At 43.1% G+C, this 26,503-nt stretch overlaps 1 protein-coding gene and 1 long non-coding RNA gene across 2 annotated transcripts in view; one reads left to right on the plus strand and one right to left on the minus strand.

Moving 5' to 3' along the window:
• Window positions 1-23,818, minus strand: part of LOC311525470 — a 147,309-nt gene extending 123,491 nt beyond the window's left edge. Inside the window, exons 1-2 of the long non-coding RNA XR_014712786.1 lie at window positions 23,669-23,818; window positions 21,706-21,813 (exon numbers count right to left, since the gene is read on the minus strand). This is a non-coding gene — a long non-coding RNA (uncharacterized lncRNA). The remainder of the gene's footprint in view (window positions 1-21,705; window positions 21,814-23,668) is intronic.
• A 224-nt stretch (window positions 23,819-24,042) lies between these two features.
• The window catches only part of GLRA1 (glycine receptor alpha 1), a 64,359-nt gene continuing 61,898 nt past the window's right edge, over window positions 24,043-26,503 (plus strand). The window contains exons 1-2 of the mRNA XM_084636900.1: window positions 24,043-24,116; window positions 24,904-24,969. Of these exons, the coding sequence (XP_084493026.1) occupies window positions 24,091-24,116; window positions 24,904-24,969 (92 nt within the window). The 5' untranslated portion in view covers window positions 24,043-24,090. The remainder of the gene's footprint in view (window positions 24,117-24,903; window positions 24,970-26,503) is intronic.

The following is a 26,503-nucleotide window of genomic DNA, read 5'->3' on the forward strand; positions in this document are numbered from 1 at the left end:
ACAGCCAGATGGGGAGCGGGTAACCTGACTGAGCTGGCCTCTGCCTCAGGAGTCTTGCCATCCAGGGCAGAACCCCCCACAGCAGGCTGGGGATGGGGTGCCATGCTGTAGAGCTCACTTTGGGAGAACCTATCCTGAGCCCACAGGCCCAGCAGCCTTAACCCAATATTAAGGGACTGCTCCGCTGCCCAGACCCCTCCAGCCAAGTGCCCCAGCACACCCCTACACTAGCAGTTACAATGAGGGCCCATATGCTGGCCTTACGCTGCCCCTGTGCTGAGGCAATCCTCCCCAGAAGCTGCTCCCACCCACTTTAGGGCTCCTGAATGCCCCTGGAGCAGCATACAACTGTCTTACATCCTTGAGGTGGGACACTTAGCCCAGAGCTGAAAGCAGTTCCCCAGTCAGAGGCTCCAGCCCAGACGAATAGACAAGTGACATACCAACCACCTCCTATAGCAATGAGCACCAGCAGGCAGGTCCAAAATAGAGACAGTCCTTGTTTGTGAAAGGAAAGTGCTGTCCACGTCGTTTTGGCGGATAAAAGGAGAAACCAGGGGAACTTGCTCTGTCTTGGGAGAAATGCACCAGTTTAGGCACTCTTTTAAGGGCAATTTATCACACACACCTGAAAGTTTGAGAGCTTCGACAGCAGCTCTTGGAACGACGAGTAAACTCTAGGTTTTGCCTGATGCTGCCGATCCACAAAGCCTAGGCTGGTTTTGATACTTCTTCTGAATGTTATCTCAGTGCTACAATCCAGATCACCTCCATGCATTCCTGGATGTTCATTAATCTTTCCCCTCTGGAGTTCATCTGCAATCCCTCTTCAGTAAACTGCCCGTTCAATACCCTACTTTCACCCTAACATTACCCCTGTATATCAGAAGTAATTTTGCTGAAGTCAGAGGAGTTAGATGGGGTACAACCATTATGAATGTCAGGTACCTGGTAAATTCACCCATAGCAGAGTAAAGGCTTTTCTCCTATAGAATGCTTTAGTTTAATTTCTAGATAGTCATACAATGCCCAGACTCCTTTGGAGGTAAACAGTACTTACGCCCACACATACAGTGATATCCACCCAGGGAACCTGATTCCAGCTTGCGTAGCAACTTGTGTCATCATTCGTGCCATATGGGTATAAAATGCTGCCCGCAGTGTACAACAGCAGTGAATCCTGATTTGGGAGCATTTTCTACTCACTCTGCACTGGTGCACATGACAACTCACAATGCAGGACAGCAGGGAATCAAGACATCACTTGGACAGTTTCGTAACTTGTAGGAGAAAAATAATAATAAATTATGACTTTAGCACTAAGTACTAATGAAACTAAAGGATATTTGCACAGCTGTGAAGGGGAGTGTACTGGGATTCAATACCTTTGTCTACATGGAGAAATTATATCAGTATAAGCTAAGGGGTGTATTTAAACTGCTATAATTTTACCAGTATAACTCCCCATGTGGACCCTCTTATTCTGGAACAAGAGAGCCTTTCTCCATTTTAGTTTGTGTCATTTTGGATGAGGTTTAAGCTAAACAAACAAACAAAAAAATAACCAAGCCACTCTTATTCTGGAATAATAGTCCTCACCTGGGGAGTTGTCTAATTATACTGCATAACAAATAAAACTTTCCCATGTAGACAAGCTCCAGCTCCCTTAGACTTCAGACAAAGGCGTTGGTGCTCGACAAAGTACTGTCCAGCCAGAACTCCCCCCGGCTTGGTTTTGGTTTTTCTTGTGGATTTGTTTTCAAAGAGATGGGGTGGGGGGCTATTTTGTTGGTTTGTTTATTTTATGTTTCTCTAAGTGAAAATAAGCCTCAACCTATTTCATGTTGCATTAAAAGTTAAGAGGCTTAGGGCTGTATTCTCACTTCAGTGTGCAGGCAGTAATGTCTATGGACAATCTCTAGGCATCAAGATAAGAGCTTTAGCATCTATTACATACAGGCAAATATCCAAAGGCCAAGGGGAGCTTTATGTCACAGCTTCCTTTCGATCCCATTCTAAACAGACCCCACTGTCTTTTATTTCCTCCCAACAGCATCACGGCTTAAGTAACCAAGCAGCAAATGCAAAGAGGGGCCACGCTTGGTCATATGCGTGAAGATTTAATGAGAGGATTGAATGTGGTTTCTCCATATCTTAGCAAGCTGTTTTTCAGTCACCAGGATCCCAGATCTTCCCTGTAACCTAACAAAAGCCTTTGGCCCACACACAGCCTAAATAAATCCCTTTGCCTAATTCAATCTGCTCAGTAATTAATTGTTTCCTTCGCTGGGGAAAACGATGTAAAAGAAAAATGTTGGCTCCAAGCAGACAAGCATAGGCTGCATTTTTGTTCTCCTGAAGGGAAATGCCCTGCAATGCTCCACTTTTTACCCACAGAAGTTATATTTGTGCTTGGAAAATCATAGCTTGTCTATTTCCACCAGCTCATTGCATTGTGAATACACCGCACAAACAATCTATTTTCATCCCATTTTCTACCCTTCCTTTCCACTAAATGTGGGCCACTGATGCTGAATAGGAATTCTCATGGGTTTTGCAACCTCAGCACTTCATGAGGAGCAGAGCAGGAACAGGCCGTTACAAAACAATCCTGCAAACTTGTAGCCAATGACCTTTATGCGGCCTTGGCCTTAGAGCAACTGTAGATGTGGAAGCCTGCCTGAGTGTGGATTCATTAGAACCAGCCATTCTTTGAGTAAGGAGGTATTATTGCTTCTGGGAGGAAGAGTGACCTTGTGGCTAAGACACAGGACAGAGCCTGAGACTTGGAAGATCTGGCTTCTGTTTCCTTTGTGCACATTTCCCCATCTAACAGGGAGGGTTAAGAGGGTTCATCATTGGGGTGGCATGAGATTCCACTCATGAGTACAAGCAAGGCACTCAGTACCATGATGATGAGCCTTTCCAAGTACTTTTGTCCACACAGAAGTGGGTACGCGTTTGGTTTAAGAGGTACATTCTGTCATTTCAGGCTGTAACAGGAGCAAGTGGGCAAAGACACCCCCACAGAGGAACTGCCCATGCTGAATCAGAAACTCACACCCCTGAGTAGTGCCGTTATGCTGGCCTACCACCACTCTAGATGCTGGTAGGTCAAAGGAAGAATTCTTCCGTTGACCTAGCTACCCCCACTCAGCGAAGCCGCTTGCTTAGATGAATGGAAAGAACCCTTCCAGTGATGTAGGGAACTTCTACACTATGGCACTACATTGGTGTAGTTATGTCACTGTAGCATCCATAGTGTGCACAGAGCCTGACATCCTGTGTCCAAAGGAAGTGTCAGTTAGTCACAGAAAGGTGTGAAAAAAATATAATGAACAATTTTACAACATCCTCAAGGGACAAAGTTTGAGACAACAGTTGGTTTATAGCACAAAGGAAGAGGGCTTATCTCTTTTATAGATTTTAACCCAGCAAAGTGTAGCTGTAATTGAGAAGAGGGATGCTGCAGTGGCTAGCATGCTAGTCTGGAATTTGGAAGACCCAGGTACAGTCTGTACTGAGACACCAGCTTCCTGTATGTCTTTGAACAAGACACCAAGAGCCAGATTTTTTGAAGAATTTAAACTATTGTATCTATAATATCTCCAATAGAATTAGTCTCCTGGATGCTTCAGAAAATATTTCCATTGCCAAAAGCCACCACACGCTGCACTTTGCTCCTTTCACGCCTGATGATAAATTGATGCTAGTTTGTCCTGTGAGTGAACCGGGGCCTGTGAGATTGGCTATTGCACCATAAGAAAACGTTCAATGCAAGGGAGGACACTGCAATGCTGAGGTCTCCCCATTCACTTTAATAGTCTGCTCTTTGCAGTCACACTTCTTCTACAAAGAGTTTCCCTTTAGGTGTTCTGCATGCAAATTAGCCTTCAGCCTGAAGTGCCCGGTGGACAGTGTGCGCTTGCTTCTCTCGTTTAGTAACCTCCGCGCTGTATTTTTACAATGTAGGCTGTTGCGGAGGAACCATGGAAACGTACATGGGGAATGTCATAAACATAAAGGGAAGGGTAAACACCTTTAAATCCCTCCTGGCCAGAAGAAAAACCCTTTCACCTGTAAAGGGTTAAGAAGCTAAGGTAACCTCGCTGGCACCTGACCAAAATGACCAATGAGGAGACAAGATACTTTCAAATCAGGAGCAGGGGGGAAACATGTCAAGGTTCCTTCCCCACTCTGAACTCTAGGGTACAGTTGTGGGGACCTGCATGAAAGACCCCCTAAGCTTATTCTTACCAGCTTAGGTTAAACGTTGCCACCACCAAAGTGTTACACAAAGAACAGGGAAAGTGCCCACTTGGAAATGTCTCCACCACCACCCCTAAATATCCCCCCAAGCACTACACCCCCTTTCCTGGAGAAGGCTTGATAAAAATCCTCACCAATTTGCATAGATGAACACAGACCCAAACCCTTGGATCTTAAGAACAATGAAAAAGCAATCAGGTTCTTCAAAGAGAATTTTAATTAAAGAAAAAGTAAAAGAATCACCTCTGTAAAATCAGGATGGTAAATACCTTACAGAATAATCAGATTCAAAACATAGCGAATCCCTCTCAGCAAAACCTTAAGTTACAAAAAGACACAAGAACAGGAATATACATTCCATTCAGCACAGCTTATTTTATCAGCCATTTAAACAAAACAGAATCTAACGCATATCTAACTGGATTGCTTACTAACTCTTTACAGGAGTTCTGACCTGCATTCCTGCTCTGGTCCCGGCAAAAGCATCACACAGACAGAGAGGACCCTTTGTTCCCCTCCCCCCACCCCAGCTTTTAAATTATCTTGTCTCCTCATTGGTCATTTTGGTCAGGTGCCAGCGAGGTTATCTTAGCTTCTTAACCCCTTACAGGTGAAAGGGTTTTTCCTCTTGCCAGGAGGTATTTAAAGGTGTTTACCCTTCCCTTTATATTTATGACAGGGAAGAAGCTCTGAATGGTCCTTATTTGGATAACATGTGGGCTCCAGCCATTCCTTTCCCTCTGCCCCTGCATAAGAGCCAGTCACCCAAGTAATGTTTAAATAAATGGGCAAGGTCTTTCCTTCACCAGTCACAGACATCACAAAAGAGCTAGATTTTCTATAACCTCTCAGAGAGCCATGCAAATAACTGATATTTTGGATCACTAGCTGTGATGGCAGGCCAAATTCTGATCTCAGTTATACTAGAAAAAATCTGGATTAAGCCCACTGGATACTATCTGTCTAGGGGTTAAATTGGGGGAGAGAGAAAAAGCGGACATTAGTCCTCCAAGTTCCACCCACAAAATAATTTCTGTCCATGTGAGTCACCAAAATGAGAGGCCACTCACTATGAATTCTGTAGATTTTCAAGACATGATGATGCAGCTCCACTGGGCTCTTTGAGCTTTTCGCCCTCTCAGCAGGGCTTGGATATACCCTTGGGCTCTGCCAGGCTCACTAGGCTCAGTTCCTCGTTGATTAGGGGGAATAACTGGTAGGACCTCCAAAATGTCATCTATTTGTGGCACCAAAGTGAGACCTCACTCACTATAACTTGTGCAGATCTGTGGGCCTCCATCTCCTTGCTTGCATAAAGAATTAAGTATCTAACACCGTGGACACTTAAATCATCATGTTTATTAACAGCTTGCCGAGATGGGGCTGTTCACTGCTCTCTGAGCTAACATTTCAGGCTATCTGCAGACTTAAACATCTCTGCATCAGTCACATTTTCCAGGGATTTTTCATAATCTTAACAGCTAAAGACTTAATATCTAGATATCTCAACAAAAGCTGAAATTCTGGAGAACAAGACAGCAATTTGAGGGAGATGTCAATTCACCATACTGCTGCATACTGGCTGATTTCAAGCCTTAGTCAATTTTCGGCCATTCTAAAGCACTTACCAGTCCGCTATCTCAGGATCTTGTCTATTCTGAAGTCAACTTGTCTACTACTGGTGCTGCATGACTGCAAATCCCTAGTGTAGATGCACCGGACTAGTGCAGCTTGCCTTCGTTTGAAATCAGTGTGCAAAGTATCTCAGTGTAGCCATAAGTGCCAACACCCTGAAAACCACAACAAGTGAATTAGGCTTGGCATTTCTACCCATGCAGCATTCTCTTCCCCCTTTCTGGTATTATCGTTATTGATGCAGGATATTACCATGACACTAATTTAACCATAACATCATTTATTAAATCAAAGGCCAAATGGTACTTACACACTTGCTCTAACAATGCCTAAAAAGCCAAAATAATAAAGCCAAAAAGTAACAAAACATTTATAAGCATTTGATCAATATAATTACAAATGGGCTACACCCAGCTGTGCTTAAACCCATATTGGTTGGCGCCAACGTGGTCAGGCAACTGTTAGCAATAACCCTTTAAGGGTTTACTTTTTTATACCCTTTTACCAATCAAGTGATGTCATTGCCAGTTATCAGCCCTAAGCTAAGGCCAGAAAAAGCAGTTTTTGATCTAGCCAATTATTACCTGCAACTGTTATCCAACTAACCATGTTTTGTTTCTATTACTTTTGCTCACACCTTAAATAAGATACCACTGGAATTTCAAAGGTTAACACAACTCTTCGTTCTTATGATCTCATGATTGGTCACATGTCTTGGGCTATTGCTTATGCTAATGTCCCAACTCAATTTAAAACCATAATTCTCCCAAATCTAATATGGGCCTATATTCCTACACCCCTCTAGTGCTGCATTAGCAGCATTTGATAGAGCTAGTCAGACTTTTTTTGTTTTTCTCTTAAATGACTTTCTGGTGAAAAATGCCATTTTTGTCAAAATCAACATGTTTAAAAATGTGTTAATTTTGACAAATTTTAGTTTAAAAGAAAATGAAATGAGGCATTTTGATAATGTCAAAACATCTCACTTTGACGTTCTCGGAATGGAATATTTTGATTTTTCTTTTCAAAACAATTTTTTAAAATATATAAATAACATTTTTGAAAAGCTTAAAAGGTCAAAATCTGAAGGAAATGTTTTCTCAAAATGGAAAGTTTTGATTGTCCCAAAGTGGCATTTTTTTCAGAATTTCGTTTCACAGGCTCTCTGTTTCACAGCCAAAATGTTTTGCTTTTGTTCCATTTCAGAGCAGAAAAATGTTTGAAATCACAGAATTTCCCATGAAATTCTGCCAAGCTCTAGTATTTTTGGCAAGTCATAGACTCATGCTTGAACCCCCCACCATCCTGGCCCAGATGCAAGAGTGCTACAAACTGAACTAACTGGGTAGGAGATAGATAGATAGATAGATAGATAGATAGATAGATAGATAGATAGATAGATAGATAGATAGATAGATAGATAGATAGATAGATAGATAGATAGATATTTTTACTATACTTGTGGTATTGGAAGTAAAGAGGTTTTATTTGGCCAAGACCCTGGAAATAAACAGTAATTCTAGGTTCCTGCAGATTGCTGAGTAATTACTCTTGCAGGTTTGAAAGTAATTAACTTGTGACCTGCACCTCTGTTTTCTAACAGAAATAATGTTGTACTTTCTCTATAGTTACATGGTCTGTGCTGTGGGTTTTTGCTAGTTACCCTTCCATCACTACATAAATTATAACAGTGACAAGTACATAATGCAATGGGACTATTCACAGCATAAGCCAAGAGTCATTACATGAAATATTATTTATGGAAAAATATTAATAAATCAACACTACAGGGGAAAAATTAGCATCCATTCCATTGTTTCTTCAGGGATTAGTGCACTGACCTGATTCTATGTATCCAGTGAAGCAAGAACCCAAACAGAGATCAGCATTGAACCATTCACCTTGCCGTCAGCAACAGATATTCAGTCCTAACCTTTGCCAGTGCACCAGGTTTCACATTGTGTGTGAAAGGGTTAACTACTAAGGGATTATTGCCACTGTAGTCAATGGCATTGTGTACCTGTCTGACAGAAATATATATAGCCCCTATTCTATTTGTCAAGAAATATAATGCCAAAGTATGGGATGTACATGGGACCTATAAAACTGCCCCATTATCATACAGAAATATAGGAGAGAAAAGTAAAGTCCAAAGGATATTTAGACATTAATACGTTCAGATATAAAGGATATGAAATATATATAGTTTCATACAAAACTTGGAAAGATATATATATGCTTTGCAGATGTAACCTTTTATAATTAATAAAGCTACAATCAGAAAATGATAAAAAAATCTATGAGAAATGTACTTTAAAAAAAAAAACAGGCAATACCTTTTAATGGCTAGAGCTGTGAGAAGAAAGTCTAATTTTGTTTTGCTTTGGGGGTAAGGATAGTCTTCTGAATTTCCATCTCCTCTCTGGAGCATGCAGTATTCCCCACTTCACACCTAGGTCCTCCAGTCCCCACTTTGAAGCCATCATCTTTCTCACTGGTGGTAGGGACAGCGTCTAGGAACCAGAGCCCATCTACACTAACCCTTAATCACACTGAAGGCCAGACTGTAATACCTAGATTCACACTGACTGGCGCCTTTCTCCACAAAAGTGATCCCAACAGCCTCAATGGGACTTTCTGTGGCATGAGGTACTGATCGGTGAGAGTGAAGGGATTACAGCCTGGCCATAAAAGAAATCTTTGGTGAGAGGCTTCGTGGGACTGGGCCAGAGAACAGAAGCCTAGGACTGTAAGGTGAACTTATGGTCTTACACAGAGGTGTCATTAACTACGGAGCAATGGGGACAGTTACCCCCCAGACTTGGTCCCCCCCGCTCAACCTTTCATAGGCCTATATGCTCCACTTCCCCTCCCCCCAATTTTGCAGGATATAATCACATATAAAGTTCTTTATGTTGATCAGGTAAGGTGAGCTATGTTCCTCAGACATTCTTGCCAACTGCTGGAAATGGCCCTCCTTGATTAACAAGACAAAAGTTCCCCCCCCCCCCCCCCTTGATAACAGCTCACCTTACCTGATCACTCTCCTTACAGTATGTATGGTAACACCCATTGTTTCATGTTCTCTGTGTATATAAATCTCCCCACTCTATTTTCCACTGAATGCACCCGATGAAGTGAGCTGTAGCTCACGAAAGCTTATGCTCAATAAATTTGTTAGTCTCTAAGGTGCCACAAGTCCTCCTTTTCTTTTCACTTGTCCTTTGAAAATCCTATCATTCATTTTGGGGGGGTTTCTCTCTGTATGTGGGTTTTACTTTAAACTTAGAGGATTGTTTCCTTTTTTACATTAATTTAATTTCAGGATTTTAATTTGGGGGGGAAAACTTGGAAGTGGCCCTATCGGGTATAAAATCTAGATGAAAAATATATTAAAAATAGAATCATGCTACAGCTGTGATTGAAGGCTTTAGAAAATTACACAGCGTGATCTTGCATTTAGCCACTAGTGTCTTGAGGTTTCCCATATCATGAGGAGAATTTGGGGACCAACTATCAAAATAAAATGAATTTATGGATTCCAGGAACTTGGAAAACTAATTTTACTCACAGAGACTAGAGGAGGTATGTCAGTGTTCTTTAGAATAACAGAATGAGAAGGAAATTCATGGAGGTAAAGAAAATGTGGAAGGGAATTAAGGTGCTCCGAGACACTCTGTGTGAGTATAAAAATGAAGAAGAATAAAGGATGTGACTATGTGGGGAAAGGACAGAACATTGAAAGGAATTCAACTGGAATTTCATGATGCAGATTCACACACATAGAATTTATGCTGGCTCTCCATGCAGTGGTGAATTTCACCCAGGGGGGACATGATATTCATGAAATAACCTACTAGTCCTGCATCCAGGAGCAAATAGTGAAAGAGCTGACAAAATATTTAAGAGGGTAAAACATCTGGTAAAGTACAACTGCCAGCTCATTAAGAGAGGACTGACTCTGACACTGCAACTGAAAGCACAAGGGTGGACTGCTGGGCCAATAGAAAATGGAAATTTGAGAGGAGACCAGGATAATTTTAAAAGAAATTTTTGCACAAGATTTTCCCCATTTGTGGACTAATTTGAAAGCTGGCCAGAATCTTTTGGATTTTAACATTTCTAAATTTAGGGGGGAGGGGAAGTTGGGGGATGGGGGGAGAACATCATTGCAATTTTCATGGGGGTTTTTTAACCCTCTTGATGAAAGTTTAAGTATTTACAGCCTGGAGGTCTGTATTTGTCTAGTATTTGCAGCATGTGACACTGGTAAAAGGTTATACCCACAAAAGCAAGAAAAGCTGCAATTAAACCAGGCTTGAGAGAATAGCAGTAAGAAAACAGGCAAAAAGCACAAACAATTCAGTAGACACCAGGCTACAAAACTAACATTAGGTTGGAATTATAAATAAACCCTGGGCTGACTTTCCTCTCACTCATACCAGCACAAATCTGGAGTAATCCCGGAAGTCAATGGAGTTGCACTGGTATAATCAGAGTCAAGATCAGGCCCCATGTCCCTCTCTAAAATCATAACATTGGTTTCTTTTACTGCCAACTCTGACTCAATAATTTGAGATGCTATTTCACAACGTCCTGAGCAGTCTAACCCCACAGTCAGAAGAACTACTGGGATGAAATTCAATAGTTCAAAGTGCAAGATCATGCACTTAGTATAGAATCATAAGAATTTCTGGTACCAGGTGGGGGCTCATCAGCTGGAAGTGACAGAGGAGAAAGACCTGGGTGCATTATTCGATCACAGGATGACTGTGAGCCACCAATGGGATGCGGTGGCAAAAAAGGCAAATGCAATCCTAGGATCAGACTGACCAAATCTTTTAGCATGTCAAGGGGGACTCTCACTGGCAAACAAAAAACTCCCGACTCCCGATTTAATAAGGTCATCTCCTGCATAGAAACTATATTACCCAGAATATGTGCCAACCACACATGGACATCAGCCGCTCTCTGAGTCAGTGAGTAAGACTGATTCCCATGCGTGGCTGATGCACAAGATTCTGAGTAATGTAGCTGACCTTTGCTTTGCTTCTGCTTCCACCAGTGGGGATGCAGGAGGGGTGGGGTCAGTGACAGGGCATGTGGGAGAGAGATTTGAAGTGTGAGGTTTCAGTGGGGGCACAGGGCCTTGGTAAATTCTGCAGGAGGGGCAGGGGGCTGGTCGTTGGTCAGTATGTCAGGGAAGGGGTCATGCTCCATTCTCCCCCAGGCCAGGGCAGCAACAGGGAGGGGTCAGATGCGGGGGGTTAGCAGCTGCTCTTTTCTTGGAAACATCAGGATCCATCCCTCCTTACACTTGTTTGGAAGGATTAAAAAAAACCACACACACACAAGCATGGCAGGGCTATTGGTTAAGAAGACGATCAAAGCCAAAAGCTTAATGTGACTCATTCTGATCCTCCTTTAATTTCTCCAAATGGGAGCTGTTCTGGACCAGACTGCTAAGCCGGTGGCTGACTATTACGCAACAATAAGTTTGAAGTTTTGCTTTCCTTAAAAAAAAAAGTTGCAAACCAGTTTCTTCATAAAAAGCCAGGGCATGTGATTTTCAGAAGCAGTAGGTTTATGCATAACCTGCTCTCTGATTGCCTGCTACACGGGGCGGTGAAGGGAGGGGGATTTCAGCAATGGAGTAAGTGGGCACCACTCTGACTGGAGCCAATAGGAGCTTTCTTCATTTACAAGAGGCATGAATTTAACCCAGTTAGCCCATTCTCTTAGCTATTTAGAATGCTACACAGCAAGCAATTGACACTGCTGCTCCTCCATCCATCCATCCGGTGCAATGATTATGTCTTCACCAGCCCTTGGGTGCGACACCAATAAAGTCATTGCAATGGGATACTAGTCACAAGATCAATGATATTTACATTAAATGCGAATGCCTAAGCCTTCCTGCAGTGCCAGGAGACCCTTATCCTGTGACTATGATCTCTTCCTTTGATGTTATTTCAAACAGGATTCATTTCTGCTCACTCAGCTGGAGAATCAACAGGTCTCCCGGGCCAGGAGAGGCTTTGCAAGAGGATCCAGCCTCACTGGACACATCAAACTACTGGGCCTTTTGAAACATAAAGCTCAGGGCCTCAGTGTAGGTGGGGACAGGGAGGACAGACTAAATAAAATTATTTTAAAACACTTCATGGCCCTACAAATTCATGTGACAAGCATCCCCTTAATCACTTCCTCATATGCTTGTTTCCCCAACTCCCCATCAGCGACTGTTATTTAAGCGCTGTTCTGAGCAGAGAGCAGGAACGGAATCCACAGTCTCTATTGCATCACAATGCAGGTGCAAAGCCGGTACATTCTCTCCACCACAGGAGCTCTTGAGATTAAGTTACTAACCTAAGACACAGAAGATCAGTATTCAAGTCCTGTCTGTGCCACAGACTCCTTGTGTGAGGTTGGGAAAATCGCTGAATTGACCTGTGTCTCATTTCCCCATGTGAATAATAATCCTTCCTTTGCCACTCTGCTCTAGTTAGAGCACAAGCTCTTTGAGACAGGGACTGAGTCTTGCTATGAGCTTGTACACCATCTAGCACAATACAGCCCCACTCTCGTTTGGGATTTCTAAGTGCTCCTGTGGGATTATAGACACGGCTGGCAGCATTATTGCCCATTATTAAGCATGCCTTGCACGGTATGCACGGTTGCACGGGCAACCTTAATTCTGGCATTTCCTAATACGAATGCTTGATTTTACTTGACTTCTAACATAGTGTTTTTTGTTGTTGTAATAAGTAATAATGCTCATAATAAAGCATCAGCCCTCCCAATGCTCCTGCTGCAATGATGCAGATCCACACCATCCTGTACTCATTTGTTCATTCATTCATTAAATTGTTTAGGGCACGATTAAGCCCCAAACCAGTACTTCTAGCTTTTACAGAAGTACTGCAGTAATGAGGCCTGTATTCTGGTTTGTGGATAAATTCCTTTTTAAAGTTACATGGCGTAATTAAAATATCTATGCTGAGAGCGACCCTTTGGAATGCCTGCAGGCTTCTGGATTTGCTGAATGAGAAGAGATATGAATAAAATGTCCTCTTCCTATGTTCTTGACTTTGCCATAGGGAAAGCATATTGTCTGGTAGAGGAAATGAGGCATTGCTAAAATGCAACAGCATATTTAGTGGGAACTTCAACCCAAGTCCCTAGTCAGTGGTTCTAAAATGTGGTCTGTGGATCTCCCATACAACCCAGCCCTTTGTGTTGCCCCTTTTAGTGGCACTGTGAAAAGCACGTCGTTAGGGATTGGGAGAGAAGGTGAACAGGTGAGATGATCTCTCTTACACCATTGTCTGCAGAAAGGAAAGGTAGGAGCAGCCCCAGGAATTAGGTAATAGCCACCAAATTATTTAAGTCACAAACCTCTGCTTATTACAGCAATCATTAGCAGAGCAGTTAAGTGTGATGTCATAGAGTATTATGACATCAGGTGGGGAATAAGCAGTGGTCATGACAAATACGGCCATTTTCTGCAATATCTTTGACAAATCTGACTGAATTGAGTTCAAGTAGCTTTGGAGTCCATTGTATTAAAAATGCAGAGATTATGCATTACTTCAGACTTGTCTGTAACTTGGGAGACATGACCAGTTTGAAACAATGTGCCAGACAAGAAGAAACTTATGGGACAAACAAAGTTGGATGGGTTTCCAAGGAAATCTCTAGGGGGAGGTGTATGCAAATATACCCCTGATGGTTATGCAAGAACTCGGCCTTTTGAAGCTTCACCCCGAGTAGGGGTCCTTTGTCCTCTGATCACCTGTTACATGAGGATAAGATCGGAGGCCCAAATTATATAAAGGAGCCACTCACAGATCCCTGGGTGTTCTTGTTTTGAGTCAAGGTGATTAGGAACATGCAACCACAGAAAAACCAGTTGGTGGGGTTTGAAGTATTGGAACCAGCTCCCCTTTAGATCTGGGGTGATCTCTGGTAAGCTTATTAGCATAAGTTTAGGTTCTTAGAATTGTTTTTAATACGTTTTCGCTATAATGCTTTCACCTTAAGAATAAATGTGCTTGCTTAGGAAAAGCTGTGTGGTACCTTATAACTGGGGGTAATTACACTGCTCATAGCCTCTGCAGCCTGCTTAAGCAGTCAGACTTGCTAGGGGACTCACAATGCAGGCAGGGAATTGCACAGCCTGGAAAACCCCTGTCAGTAGGGAAAGAGATAGGTGTCTCCACCCAAGAGAGGTGACAGTTGGGGAGCCGGAAGCCTGACAGCGGGTCCCCTGGCTGGACCATGGAGAGGGAATAGGGGGGAAGTTGCCTTGAACTCTGACACTGGTGCCCACTTAAAAAACAAAAGGTTAGTTGCCCAAATTGAATACTAAAGGGAAAGTGAAGAGAAATGCCACTAAATGTCAGATACGCTGACCATCATGATTAAGTAGTGAACAATCACTGGTGTCAGGAAAGTTGGCATTGTCATCATTAGTAATGGAACAGGAGAAGAAACAAATTCAGAGGTGCTGGCAAAGAGGGGAAAGCCACGAGATTGCTGAAGTATCTGAGGCTAACTTGACACATGGCCCTGCCTCACAGAACACAATTCACAGGCTCCCTCCTTGCCAACCCAATGACCTCAAGACCATTGACATAATCAATGGCACTGAAGAGAATTTGGCTCGGTGTGCCAATGACTAGTTGTTCATGTGCCAGTCACATCTTGCTGTGGGTTATGAAGTTTAAAACATATACGGGCTCCTCAATGTTAGGCTCTAGATATTGCCTGGTGGCTGATCAGTTGAAAGCAGTAGTCTGATTCTATTCTACTGTGGACCTTATACCATGCCCATCATTGCAATATCTGAGCCCCATCCACAGACAGACACTACGTTTGGTCCATTCCTCCCAAGGAATGAAGTAAATGACACAGAGACCCAGGATCTTCCTCCTAGTATACGTCACTCACAATACGTACACAAGTCCCATTCACCTTGAATGGGAGTTAGCAAAAACAACAGAAAAGCTGCACACAGGTAATTCCACTTGCAAGAATTTCAAGTTGGCATTCTAGTGGGTCCAGCACCTGTTGCCAGAAATCTCTCTCCAGTCTACTGGCTTGAAAATCCCCCAGACCAATCCCATATCACCCTGCCCCACACCACATGGTTCCTTCTGTTCTCAATACTGAGCACAGTTTAGTCCAGTGCTTGTTTGATGCTCCATCCAAACAAGGGGGTCTGCTTGCTCTTGCAGACCCCGTTAATGATTATGCTGGGTGTGAGTTTGATAGGTTCTTCTGGAAGGTTCTTTTGTCATGACTTTCTGAATTTAATCCTTTCCAAGGACATTCTCCTCCCAAGTACTCATATCTCAATGATTCAATAACATGAATTTCAGTACCACCATAGCCATGACAGAAGCACAGAAGGAAGTGGTTGGAAAATGGGCTTCCCCCACCCCCGTGGCAAAGTTAAATACAATTGAATTTGCTGTTGGTTGGGTGGGTGGATGGTTTCATCAAAAACAAAACAGAATATGATTTTTCTGACCAAAAAAACTCCATTTTTCTAGGAAAACAGGCACTTTCTGCAAAACACTGTTGTCAACAACTCAATTTTTTATCAAAAATTACTTTGATGGAAAATTTCTGACCAGTCCCATTTATACCCCCATTTCATGGTCCAAATCAACAAACAGCAGAAAGGCTATACTATGTACATGTTCTGGCTTTATTATTGCATGTTCTGTTACTTCGTCTCTTTGGGAAAGATGTAGGGACTGACCCAAAGCTCATTAAAATCAAAGGAAAGACTCACACTGATCTAGGTACTACCTGGCCTTCATCATTGTCGAATCAGAGCATCTCATAACCCTTCATGAGACAGAGCTTTCTTAGGGGCTGACCCAAGACTGTGGAAGGAGCTCCCCAAGCACTAAGGACCATCACAAACCTCGCAGCCTTCTACTCCAAGGGCAACAAATCAGGGACACCTTCTCTAACAGAAACAGAGTAGCAACATGTGTATTTATTTTTCTCATTAGTTATTGAGACAAGGTGGGTGAGGCTCAAAAGCTTGTCCCCTTCCACCAATAGAAGTTGGTCAAATAGAAGATATTACCTTTCCTATCTTGTCTCTCTCATACCTGGGGACCAACACATTGACAACAACACTGCAATTCATTAATGGTTGTAAGGTGCTCACGTATGACAATGATGAGGTATATAGATATTAGGGCTGTCAAGCAATCAAAAAAATTAATCTCCATTAATTGCATGATTAAAAAAATTACTCGCAATTAATCCTGCTGTTAAACAATAATAGAATACCATTGAAATATTTTTGAATGTTTTCTACATTTTCAAATATGTTTATTTAAATTATAACACAGAATACAAAGTGTACAGTGCTCACTATTTTTATTTTTGCTTAAAATATTTGCACTGTAAAAAACAAAAGAAAAGTATTAGATTAATTGAAAAATACTAAGTACTGTAGTGCAGTCTTTTTATCGTGAAAGTTGAACTTACAAATATAAAATTATATACAAAAAATAACTATATTCAAAAATAAAAGAATGTAAAACTCTAGCGCCTACAAGTCCACTCAGTCCTACTTCTTGTTCAGCCAATCGCTCAGACAAACAAGTTTGTTTACATTTGCAGGAGATAATGCTGCCCACTTCTTGTTTACAATGTCACCTGAAAGTGAGAACAGGTGTTCGTATGTAGCTGGCATCACAAGATATTTACATGCCAGATGTGCTAAAGATTCATATGTCCCTTCATGCTTCAACCACCATTCCAGAGAACATACGTCCATGCTGATGGGGGTTCTGCTCAATAACAATCCAAAGCAGTGCAGTCCAACGCATGTTCATTTTCATCATCTGAGTCAGATGCCACCAGCCAAAGGTTGATTTTCTTTTTTGGCGATTCGGGTTCTGTGGTTTTCACATCGGCGTGCTGCTCTTTTAAAACTTCTGAAAGCATGTTCCACACCTCATCCCTCTCAGATTTTGGAAGGCACTTGAGATTCTTAAACCTTGGGTCGAGTGCTGTAGCAATTTTTAGAAATCTCACAGTGGTACCTTCTTTGCGTTTTGTCAAATCTGCAGTGAAAGTGTTCTTAAAATGAACATGTGCTGGGTCATCATCCGAGACTGCTATAACATGAAATATATGGCAAAATGCGGGTAAAACAGAGCAGGAGACATATAATTCTCCTCCAAGGAGTTCAGTCACAAATTTAATTAACATATTATTTTTTTAACGAGTGTCTTCAGCATAGAAGCATGTCCTCTGCAATGGTGGCCAAAGCATGAAGGGGTATATGAATGTTTAGCATATATGGCACGTAAATACCTTGAAACAACAGCTATAAGAGTGCCATATGAACACACTTTCTGATGACATAAATAAGAAGCAGGCAACATTATGTCCCGTAAATGTAAACAAACTTGTTTGTCTGAGCGATTGGCTGAACAAGAAGTAGGACTGAGTGGACTTGTAGGCTCTAAAGTTTTACATTGTTTTGTTTTTGCGTGCAGTTATGTAACAAAGAAATTCTACATTTTAACATTGCACTTTCACAATAAAGAGATTGCACTGCAGTACTTGTTTGAGGTGAATTGAAAAATACTATTTCTTTTATCTTTTTGCAGCTCAAATATTTGTCATCAAAAATAATATAAAGTGAGCACTGTACACTTTGTAGTCTCTGTTGTAATATAAATCAATATATTTGAAAATGTAGAAAAACTTCCAAAAATATTTAATAAATTTCAATTGGTATTCTATAGTTTAACAGTGCTATTAATCACAATTTTTTAATCGCGATTAATTTTTTGAGTTAATCGCATGGGTTAACTGCAATTAATTGACAGCCCTAATATAAATATATATATGATTTCAAAGATCCAAAACAAATCCATTCCAAATATTTCTCCCCATGGAGAGAGGAAGAGAGAACAAACATGTGACAGATGTTACTCATAGTTTAATGCACTACTGGAAGGTACCACACCAGTGATAGCAATATAAGAATATCTACAGAAGAGATTTTGTCCTTACAATATCCCAGAGAGGTACAGAAGTATTATCCCATTTTACAGATGCAGAATGGAAGCAGAAGATCGATTAGGTAACATTCCCAAGTTCACATCGGACTGAGTCAGTATCTGAACCCAGCTCTCTTGAGTCACAATCCAGTGCCCTATCCAGACTTTCTTTCCTAGAACTATCCCAATGGGCTTTGCCTCAGGCCCTTAGTTCTGCATGACTGAGATAGTTAATGTGGAAACGAGCATGGGTGTTTTCAGGAGGGGGGGGACACTCAAGAAAAGTATTAGCTATTATAATTGTAAAAAGAAACAAAGGAAAATCAAATACAGCCTCAGCTGTAAAAGGAAACTGAAGAAGGAAATGTAGTCCTACCAGCCTACACTACATGGTACTGTAGCTCTTCCAACCGTGTTCATATTTTCTCCTCTTCTGTTCATCCTTAAACTACCAAATCTGCAAATCCTGCCCAAACTCCATACATTTTTGCCCCTGCTAGGCCACCAAATACCTCCTCCTTCATGAGCTAGTAGGTGGCTTACCGCAGTAACAAATACCTTTTGCAAACCAAGGAAGCCATCCTAATATTGTGAGAAAGCCAGGAGTGATCTCAGACACAGAGGTGCCCTCAGGCTAGCCTTCATATACCCTCACACTAATCGGAATGAAAAGGAGTACTTGTGGCACCTTAGAGAATAACCAATTTATTTGAGCATGCGCTTTCATGAGCTACAGCTCACTTCATCGGATGCATACTGTGGAAACTGCAGAAGACATTATATACACAGAGACCATGAAACAATACCTCCTCCCACCCCACTCTCCTGCTGGTAATAGCTTATCTAAAGTGATCACTCTCCCTACAATGTGCATGATAATCAAGGTGGGCCATTTCCAGCACAAATCCAGGTTTTCTGGTGAGAAAACCTGGATTTGTGCTGGAAATGGCCCACCTTGATTTTCATACACATTGTAAGGAGAGTGGTCACTTTGGATAAGCTATTACCAGCAGGAGAGTGAGTTTGTGTGTGTGTTTTTTTTAAAAGGTGGGGGGGGTGAGAAAACCTGGATTTGTGCTGGAAATGGCCCAACTTGATTATCATACACATTGTAAGGAGAGTGATCACTTTAGATAAGCTATTACCAGCAGGATAGTGGGGTGGGAGGAGGTATTGTTTCATGGTCTCTGTGTATATAATGTCTTCTGCAGTTTCCACAGTATGCATCAGATGAAGTGAGCTGTAGCTCATGAAAGCTTATGCTCAAATAAATTGGTTAGTTTCTAAGGTGCCACAAGTACTCCTTTTATTTTTGCGAATACAGACTAACACAGCTGTTACTCTGAAACTAATCAGAATGCTTCATAACAACCAGGCTGGCCACACCAACCCTTAACTGACACTCCCACTATCATCTCTCTTTACAAAGAATCACTGAAGCCTGGCAAATCACTATCTAGGTACCTAGCACTCCTCTCTCCCTCCTCTAAATGTCATCATGAGAGGTGGCTTCACACTGTAATTGTGTCACAGAGGAGACTTGGTACTGTATAATCATTTACTGCTGTCCTGCCCTCCGCTCCCTTTCTTCTTACTTCTTCATCTTCTCACTTTGTCTCTATTCCCTCATTATAACTGCTTGCCTTTTCATTTTTCTCCTGATTTCTCCCCCCACCCCGCCCCAATCCCACTCGCTCCTCCTATAGAATCATCGAAATATCAGGCTGGAAGGAACCTTGAGAGGTCATCAAGTCCAGCACCCCGCACTGAGACAGGACCAAGTAAACCTAGACCATCCTTGACAGGTGTTTGTCCAACCTGTTCTAAAAAACCTCCAGTGAGGGGGATTCCAACACCTCCCTAGGAAGCCTAATTCAGTACCAGTTAGCTTTTCCTAATATCTAACCTATGTCTTCCTTGCTGGAGATTAAGCTCATTCCTTCTTGTCCTGCCTGCAGTGAGCATGGAGAACAACTGATCACCATCCTCTTTATAACAGCCATTAACATAGAATCATAAAATATCAGGGTTGGAAGGGACCTCAGGAGGTCATCTAGTCCAACCCCCTGCTCAAAGCAGGATCAATCCCCAAGAAAATCATCCCAGCCAGGGCTTTGTCAAGCCTGACCTTAAAAACCTCTAAGGAAGGAGATTCCACCATCTCCCTAGGTAACCCATTCCAGTGCTTCACCACCCTCCTAGTGAAAAAGTTTTTCCTAATATCCAACCTAAACGTCCTCCACTGCAACTTGAGACCATTACTCCTCATTCTGTCATCTGCTACCACTGAGAACAGCCGAGCTCCATCCTCTTTGGAACCCCCTTTCAGGTAGTTGAAAGCAGCTATCAAATCCCCCTTCATTCTTCTCTTCTGCAGACTAAACAATCCCAGTTCCCTCAGCCTCTCCTCATAAGTCATGTGTTCCAGCCCCCTAATCATTTTTGTTGCCCTCCACTGGACTCTTTCCAATTTCTCCACATCCTTTTGATAGTGTTTGAAGGCTATTACCAGGTCCCCCTTCAGTCTTCTTTTCTCAAGACTAACCATGCCCATTTTAACCTGTCCTCAGATGTCAGGTTTCCTAAGGTTTTTGTTGCACTCCTCTTCTCAGCTCTGTCTTTTTCTCCAATGCACTTTTTACCTCGCTGTTATTCTGTAGGAAGGGAGGGTTCCTAGCTGAGCAGGGGACTGAGAACCCGCTCAAGCAGGGGCTTCCAGGTTTTATTCCTGGCTCTTTCTCTGATGCATTCTGTGATCTTGGACAAATCACTTTGCCTTCCATTTTTCTCATCAGTAATATGGCGATAATAGTACTTAGCTCAGAGGAGTTGGTAAAGCTCTTTGAAATCCTTCCATGAAAGGTCCTAGACAAGTGTAAAGTCTTATTAAATACCAATCCCTTCATCCAAAATCATTTTTAATTTTATTCCCAAAGAGTAAAAAAATCCTCCCTACAAATAGCCAAAGCACAAAGCGTAGGCACCACTTATGTCTCTTACGGGCCAAAGTGGTGCTAGAGGTCTTGTATTTCCCCCATGCATGGGAGTGAATTTCACCCAGCATCAGTTTTCCATACCACCGCAAAGTTAAGAAATCTGCCCTATATATGTTGTTTCCCTTGCCTTTGATGTGAATTCCTCAGTTTTAGCATATTTAAAACAAACATATGGAAGTACTTCTTCACACAATGCACATGCACAATGTGGAACTCATTGCCAGGGGATGTTGTGAAGGCCAAAAGTATAACTGGGTTCAAAAAAAGAATCAGATACGTTCATGGAGAATAGATCCATCAAGTGCCACTAGCCAAGATGGTTAGGGAGGTAACCTAAACCTTCAGCTACCAGAAGCTGGGTGTCCCTAAACCTTCAGCTACCAGAAGCTGGGATTGGAAGTCAGGGATGAATCACTTGAAATTGCCCTGTTCTGTTCATTCCCTCTGAAGCATCTGGCACTGGCCACTGTCAGAAGACAGAATACTGAGCTAGATGGACCATTGTGATTTTTTTTAATATTCTTGTGTATATTTCTTGCCCCCTGCAACTTCCCTGGGTTTTCATGCATGTGTCATCAATGACAGATTTTTTTAAAAATATCGTTCAAAAGCATTTTGAGCAACTGAATCTACTAGAAAACTAGGACAACTGACCCTCTCCAAATGGATCACACAGAAATGGGATATAATTCTAAACACATTTTGAAGAGTAACAAAGGACAAACCTGGGGAAAGGAATCCTGACAGCAAAGGTTACTTACTCTAATGTTCGAAGAACTGGCTTGGAGTCAGGATTAGATTTTCTCCCAACCATGTTTCCTTACATAAAACTGAAGAAGGTTTCCAGTTTCCAGTCTCACTGCCCTCGCCTTCAGGGAGAGCAAAACAAAACAAAACACAGTGTCCAAAAAACATTTGGATAATTGCATTATGGCCACTTCCCTTTTCCCCTGGAGCTATTTTCAGAATTGCTGGGGATGCATCTGGGTTAAAGCACAGGACTGGAAGTCATGAAACCTGGGGCCAAATTCACCCACGGTTACTACTAGCTTATACTGGAGAAAACTCTGGCAGAGGGCCCTGAAATGGAGAGCCTTCGAGTGGAGAGTGGAGGATGGAGAAAGTTTCACTGATATAAAGAGGCAGAAATCTCCCAAGGGCACTGCGGGAAGATAAAACAGTTCAAAAAGTGGGTGGCTCTGGCTAGTTAAGGGGCAAGCAAGAAAAACACTGATCCAGAGCAACCCCTCAACAACCTTCACCAGCAGGGCTCCTAAGGAGTCTAAACGAAAGCCATCTTCCCTACTCACCCACCCGACGCGGAACACCTGAGGCCAGGACAGTGGAGATACCTGCCACCAGCACTCTGATGGGTGAATGCCCTCCCTGTCTGGGTTGCCAAGGGCCTTGTTAATGAACAGGGGTGTAATTTACACCACTCAGACAGCACTGCTGAATTTGTCCCCCTGATTCAACTCCCAGCTCTAGCACTGATTTGCTGCTTGAACTTGATCTTAAATTTTAAATCACGATTGGATTTTTTTTTCTAAAAGTTCAAAGGGGAATTAATTCAGTGACGTGCCAGGGCCTGCATTATGCAGGAGGTCAGACTAGATGAGCATAGATTATGAGGCTAGAAGGGACCTCTGTGAATCTATGGATATTGAGAGAAATCCCAAGAGATACTCAGTCCTACTGGGGAATCAGATCCAATGGGGTTTGCTGGTCCTTGGATCTGGCCCACAAATCAAAAGCCACCCTGTCCCTCTCTGCTATTGTTCCTTTGCAGTCACCAAAAGCCAGCATAAATATGATTTAACTGTTAACTGGCGATCTATTTAACACTCCCTGCCTGGAACTCCACCCTAGTGCTTTCAGATTACTCCGGGACAAAAGAGGAAAGTTTGCTTCATGACACTGGCTAACCCATCCCAGAAGGATAATAGGGGTAAATGTATATTCATGAGTCAGCAAGCAGCATGCATGATGCCCTTGCACATAGTTACACCCCCAGGAGCCACTGACAGTTCAGATCAGAGCAGGTTATTAATCAAGGCCAGCTACAGAAACCGAATAGCTAGAGTAAATCTGACTAACCTACTTCCCCCCTGGAATCCCTACCAGATTTCACTATTTTTTGAATGGCAGGAGCAAGGGGATATTTTGAACCCTGGGCTTGTCTAAAGAAGGACATTACTTTTCCGAGCACAAGGACTGAAAGCTTGCAGTGGGGGTTGCTTTAGAAATGATGCCCCCTAAGAGACAGCCCTACAAAGAGAGGCTTGATTATTTCCGAGACTGGAAAGAAGGCGCGACGGCCAGATAAACAGACTCTCTCCTCCTCATTCCTGCGGGCACTAGCGGGGCAAAGCCACTCCAAAGGCTCCGCTCTAAGAAACCCTGACCGAGGGGTCAGAAATTGGCTCTGTCTTTGCCGCTGTCCGCAGCAGAGGAGAGGGGAAACAAGGCAGAGCCTGCGGCCAAATCTGGTTACACTTAGCCAGCCGCTAACCGGTTTCATTCGTGGGGGGGGGGGGTTCCTATTCACTCCATCGAGTTGTAAATTTCGCTCAGAGCAGCAAGCAGACCCCAGGCTCTGCTGATCTCCGCCCTGGCTGCGGGGCGAAGAAAACCCTCCTGCAGAACCAACCCCGCGGCAGTGCCCGGCGCCGAGGCGGGTTCGAGCCGTCGCGCTGCGGTTTGAATCGGCCCCGGGCTCCTTACCTGTCTGCCCGGGGGTCGCGGGCTCTGCGGCTTGCCAACCCTCTGGTCAAACCGCGGGAGGGGTAGGGGGGGAAAGCGGCTCCCTCTCAAAGAGCCGCTACGCCCAGGCGTGTGACACGGGAGGAGGGTTTCAGAGGCTTCTTCAAAAGCCAGCGCTTTGGGGGTAAAACACAATACATTTAAAAGAAAACCCGGGCCAGCGCTTTAAAGGTTAACACCCTCTGCCGACCAACTCGCGTTTTATCCAACCACATCCCGGAGTGGCTTTTCCAGCACACTGACCAATGAGTGCAGCCCGTGGGAAGGGCTTAGGATGCTGCCCCCCCCCCTCCTTCCCCCATTTTTGGGTTTGTTTTGTTTAGTAAATTAATGCAGCAAGAAAGTCCCAAGATCTGGCGAGCTCCATCCGGGCAAGGAGGGCAATGCAATGGATTAAGAGGCCACTGAGGTACTTTTCTTTCTTTCTGATCCCCAGGGGAGTCCCAGACCCATGAAACTTGCCCTCGGCTTCCTCTCCACTTGAGCCCCAAGCAATGGGACACCTTCCCCCCAGCACTAACAACTTCCTCCGGGGGGGGAATAGCCCAGAAAGCAGGAATCAACAGCAGCCAAACGCTCGAGGAGGAGAGCAAGATTTCCGGGACAATCCAGCAAATGCCCAGCACTGACAAATTCCCTTGGATTTAACTGGAGAAGACACCCCGGCTCGCAGAGGAGAGTCAAAGCGCTGGGCTGGTGGGGGGGGGTTGGGGTTTTTTAGGTTTTTTCCCCCCCATCCCCCTTCCCCCATGGCAAATGTACTCTGGTTGCACCTTGCCTCTTCCAACAACTCGATGCCAGGACTGGGATCCCACTGAAGGGAAAGGAGATTTCTGTGCAGGAATCTGCTCGTCCAACCAAACCACACTGCAGTGTGGGGGGGTGGAAAACAGATCCGCGGCGGAGTTTAAACACCAAGTCTCTCTCCAAGGTGCTGCCACCGGGGGGGGGGGTCTCTGTCCAGGGTCCTGAACTCACAGCCTCCGATTCAGCGTTTTCCTCCTGATCCCCGCCGCAACTCTCTCAGAGGAGGGTTGTCTGAAAATGACAAAGTAGGAAGTTCCAGCACTTTATTCCGCCTGGTTTGGGGTTTGGTTTTTACTACCGCCGTCGCTGTTATTTTTTTAAGTGGAAATTTATCCATTGGCTGATTTTATTTTGTTTTATTTTTAAACTCGTGGACTACAAATCACCAGATCGGAAACAATGTTTAACGTCAATGCGCTTGGAGTCTACGTTTGGGAAACTCTAGTATTCTTCAGGTAGGCTGTTTTCTGCTGCCCACTGGGCTAGGCTGCGTGCGTCGGAGTTTGCATGGATGGATGTGCTGATGTTTCCTTGGGGTTAATACCTGGGCTTGAGATTCTCCAGCCATCACTTGCCCGCCCCCCTCCCTTTTCCTTTCTGATTGTTCCCTGGGTCTGACTATTTAACATTCCAAGGCTAGAGACTTTAGGTAGCTTTAGGAGTTACTCCGTTTAATTAGCACTGCATTTCCCTCTCTCGCTCTCTCTAACCGCAGTGCTGAAAACCCCAGGTCCTCAGACTGGTAGGAGAGTGACAACTAGTGGTGGCTGAGAATGGTGCATCTGAACTTGCACGTCGAAATAGTTCCTTTTCTTCTTAAAATTGCGGGCTTGAGTGGGATCTGTTTCCGTGTTCAGTTATCACGGTATCTTTAGAAATAATCCTCTTGCTGCTCATGGAATAATCAGCCTCCTGGTTTTCAGCCTGTAATTGATACGCCGCCTGGACACACAGGAGTAAAATCATTTCTTTTCCTAAACTTTCTACAGACCACTTTTTTTAAAAAAAATCCTAAAATTAGGGGGGGGACACACAAGCGATTAATGAGATCATTTTGCCATACGATGCCCTTTAAATCTTGATTTTGATCAGCTCTATTTTGAAGCTATATCTTGTTTAAAGAATAAGATAGGAGAAAATGGGCACTCTAACTCCCTGAAGGGACTCTGTTTCACCTCTCCTATGAATGCTTTTATTAAACACGTCAAGAGCAATATTGGCACATAACAGCACTGCTGTATCTGAATGAATAATGCAATCGGCTCTGATGGTAATGATAGATGTCACCTACATGCATTTGGAAAATCATTCTTCTTTTATGACCTGCAGGGCTCATCAATCTTACACGTCATTGAAATTGCATGGCTCTCCTGTGGTAACCTCTGTGTGTTTTAAACATACTAATGCCCAGTCTTGTATTTTAATAAGGGACAGTGAATAGTATTCTCTACAGGCATAATGTATATTGCCAGGGTCATTGTTAATTATGGTTTTTTTCACAATAGTAGTGGAACAATTATTATCTACCAGATTTTGCTAACTGGCTTTTCCCTACGAATGCCAAGGTCTTCCCAAACATAAAACTTGAAACCTTTTCCAATTCCTCCACAATCAGAATTAAAGATAAGGAACCCCTGATAAGAAACCACAGTTCACCTGCTAATACTATGCAGAAAATGGACAGCAATTTTCCAGCATAAGCTCAGAGTGCTTCATAATGGGGTATTTAGAACGTAGATCAAGGAAGAAGGACTTTGGAAACAACTTCTCAGGGACTCAAAAACAACCCAACCTTCGGTACTTTAAAATGTCTCTCTTCAACTCCCATGGGGGGGGCACTGCAAAGCATGGTGGAGGTGGGCAAATAGGTAACATTTGTATGCAAATTAAATCCTTCATTTTGCCAGCAGTAGGCAACATTGAACAGAAAGATGAAAGACAAGATTACTTAAATATAAACACCTCTTCCCATTTTGCCCTAAACTTTCT

This window comes from Lepidochelys olivacea (genome assembly GCF_965140295.1).
Source record: "Lepidochelys olivacea isolate rLepOli2 genome assembly, chromosome: 8".
In the NCBI taxonomy this organism is placed as follows: Eukaryota; Metazoa; Chordata; order Testudines; family Cheloniidae; genus Lepidochelys; species Lepidochelys olivacea.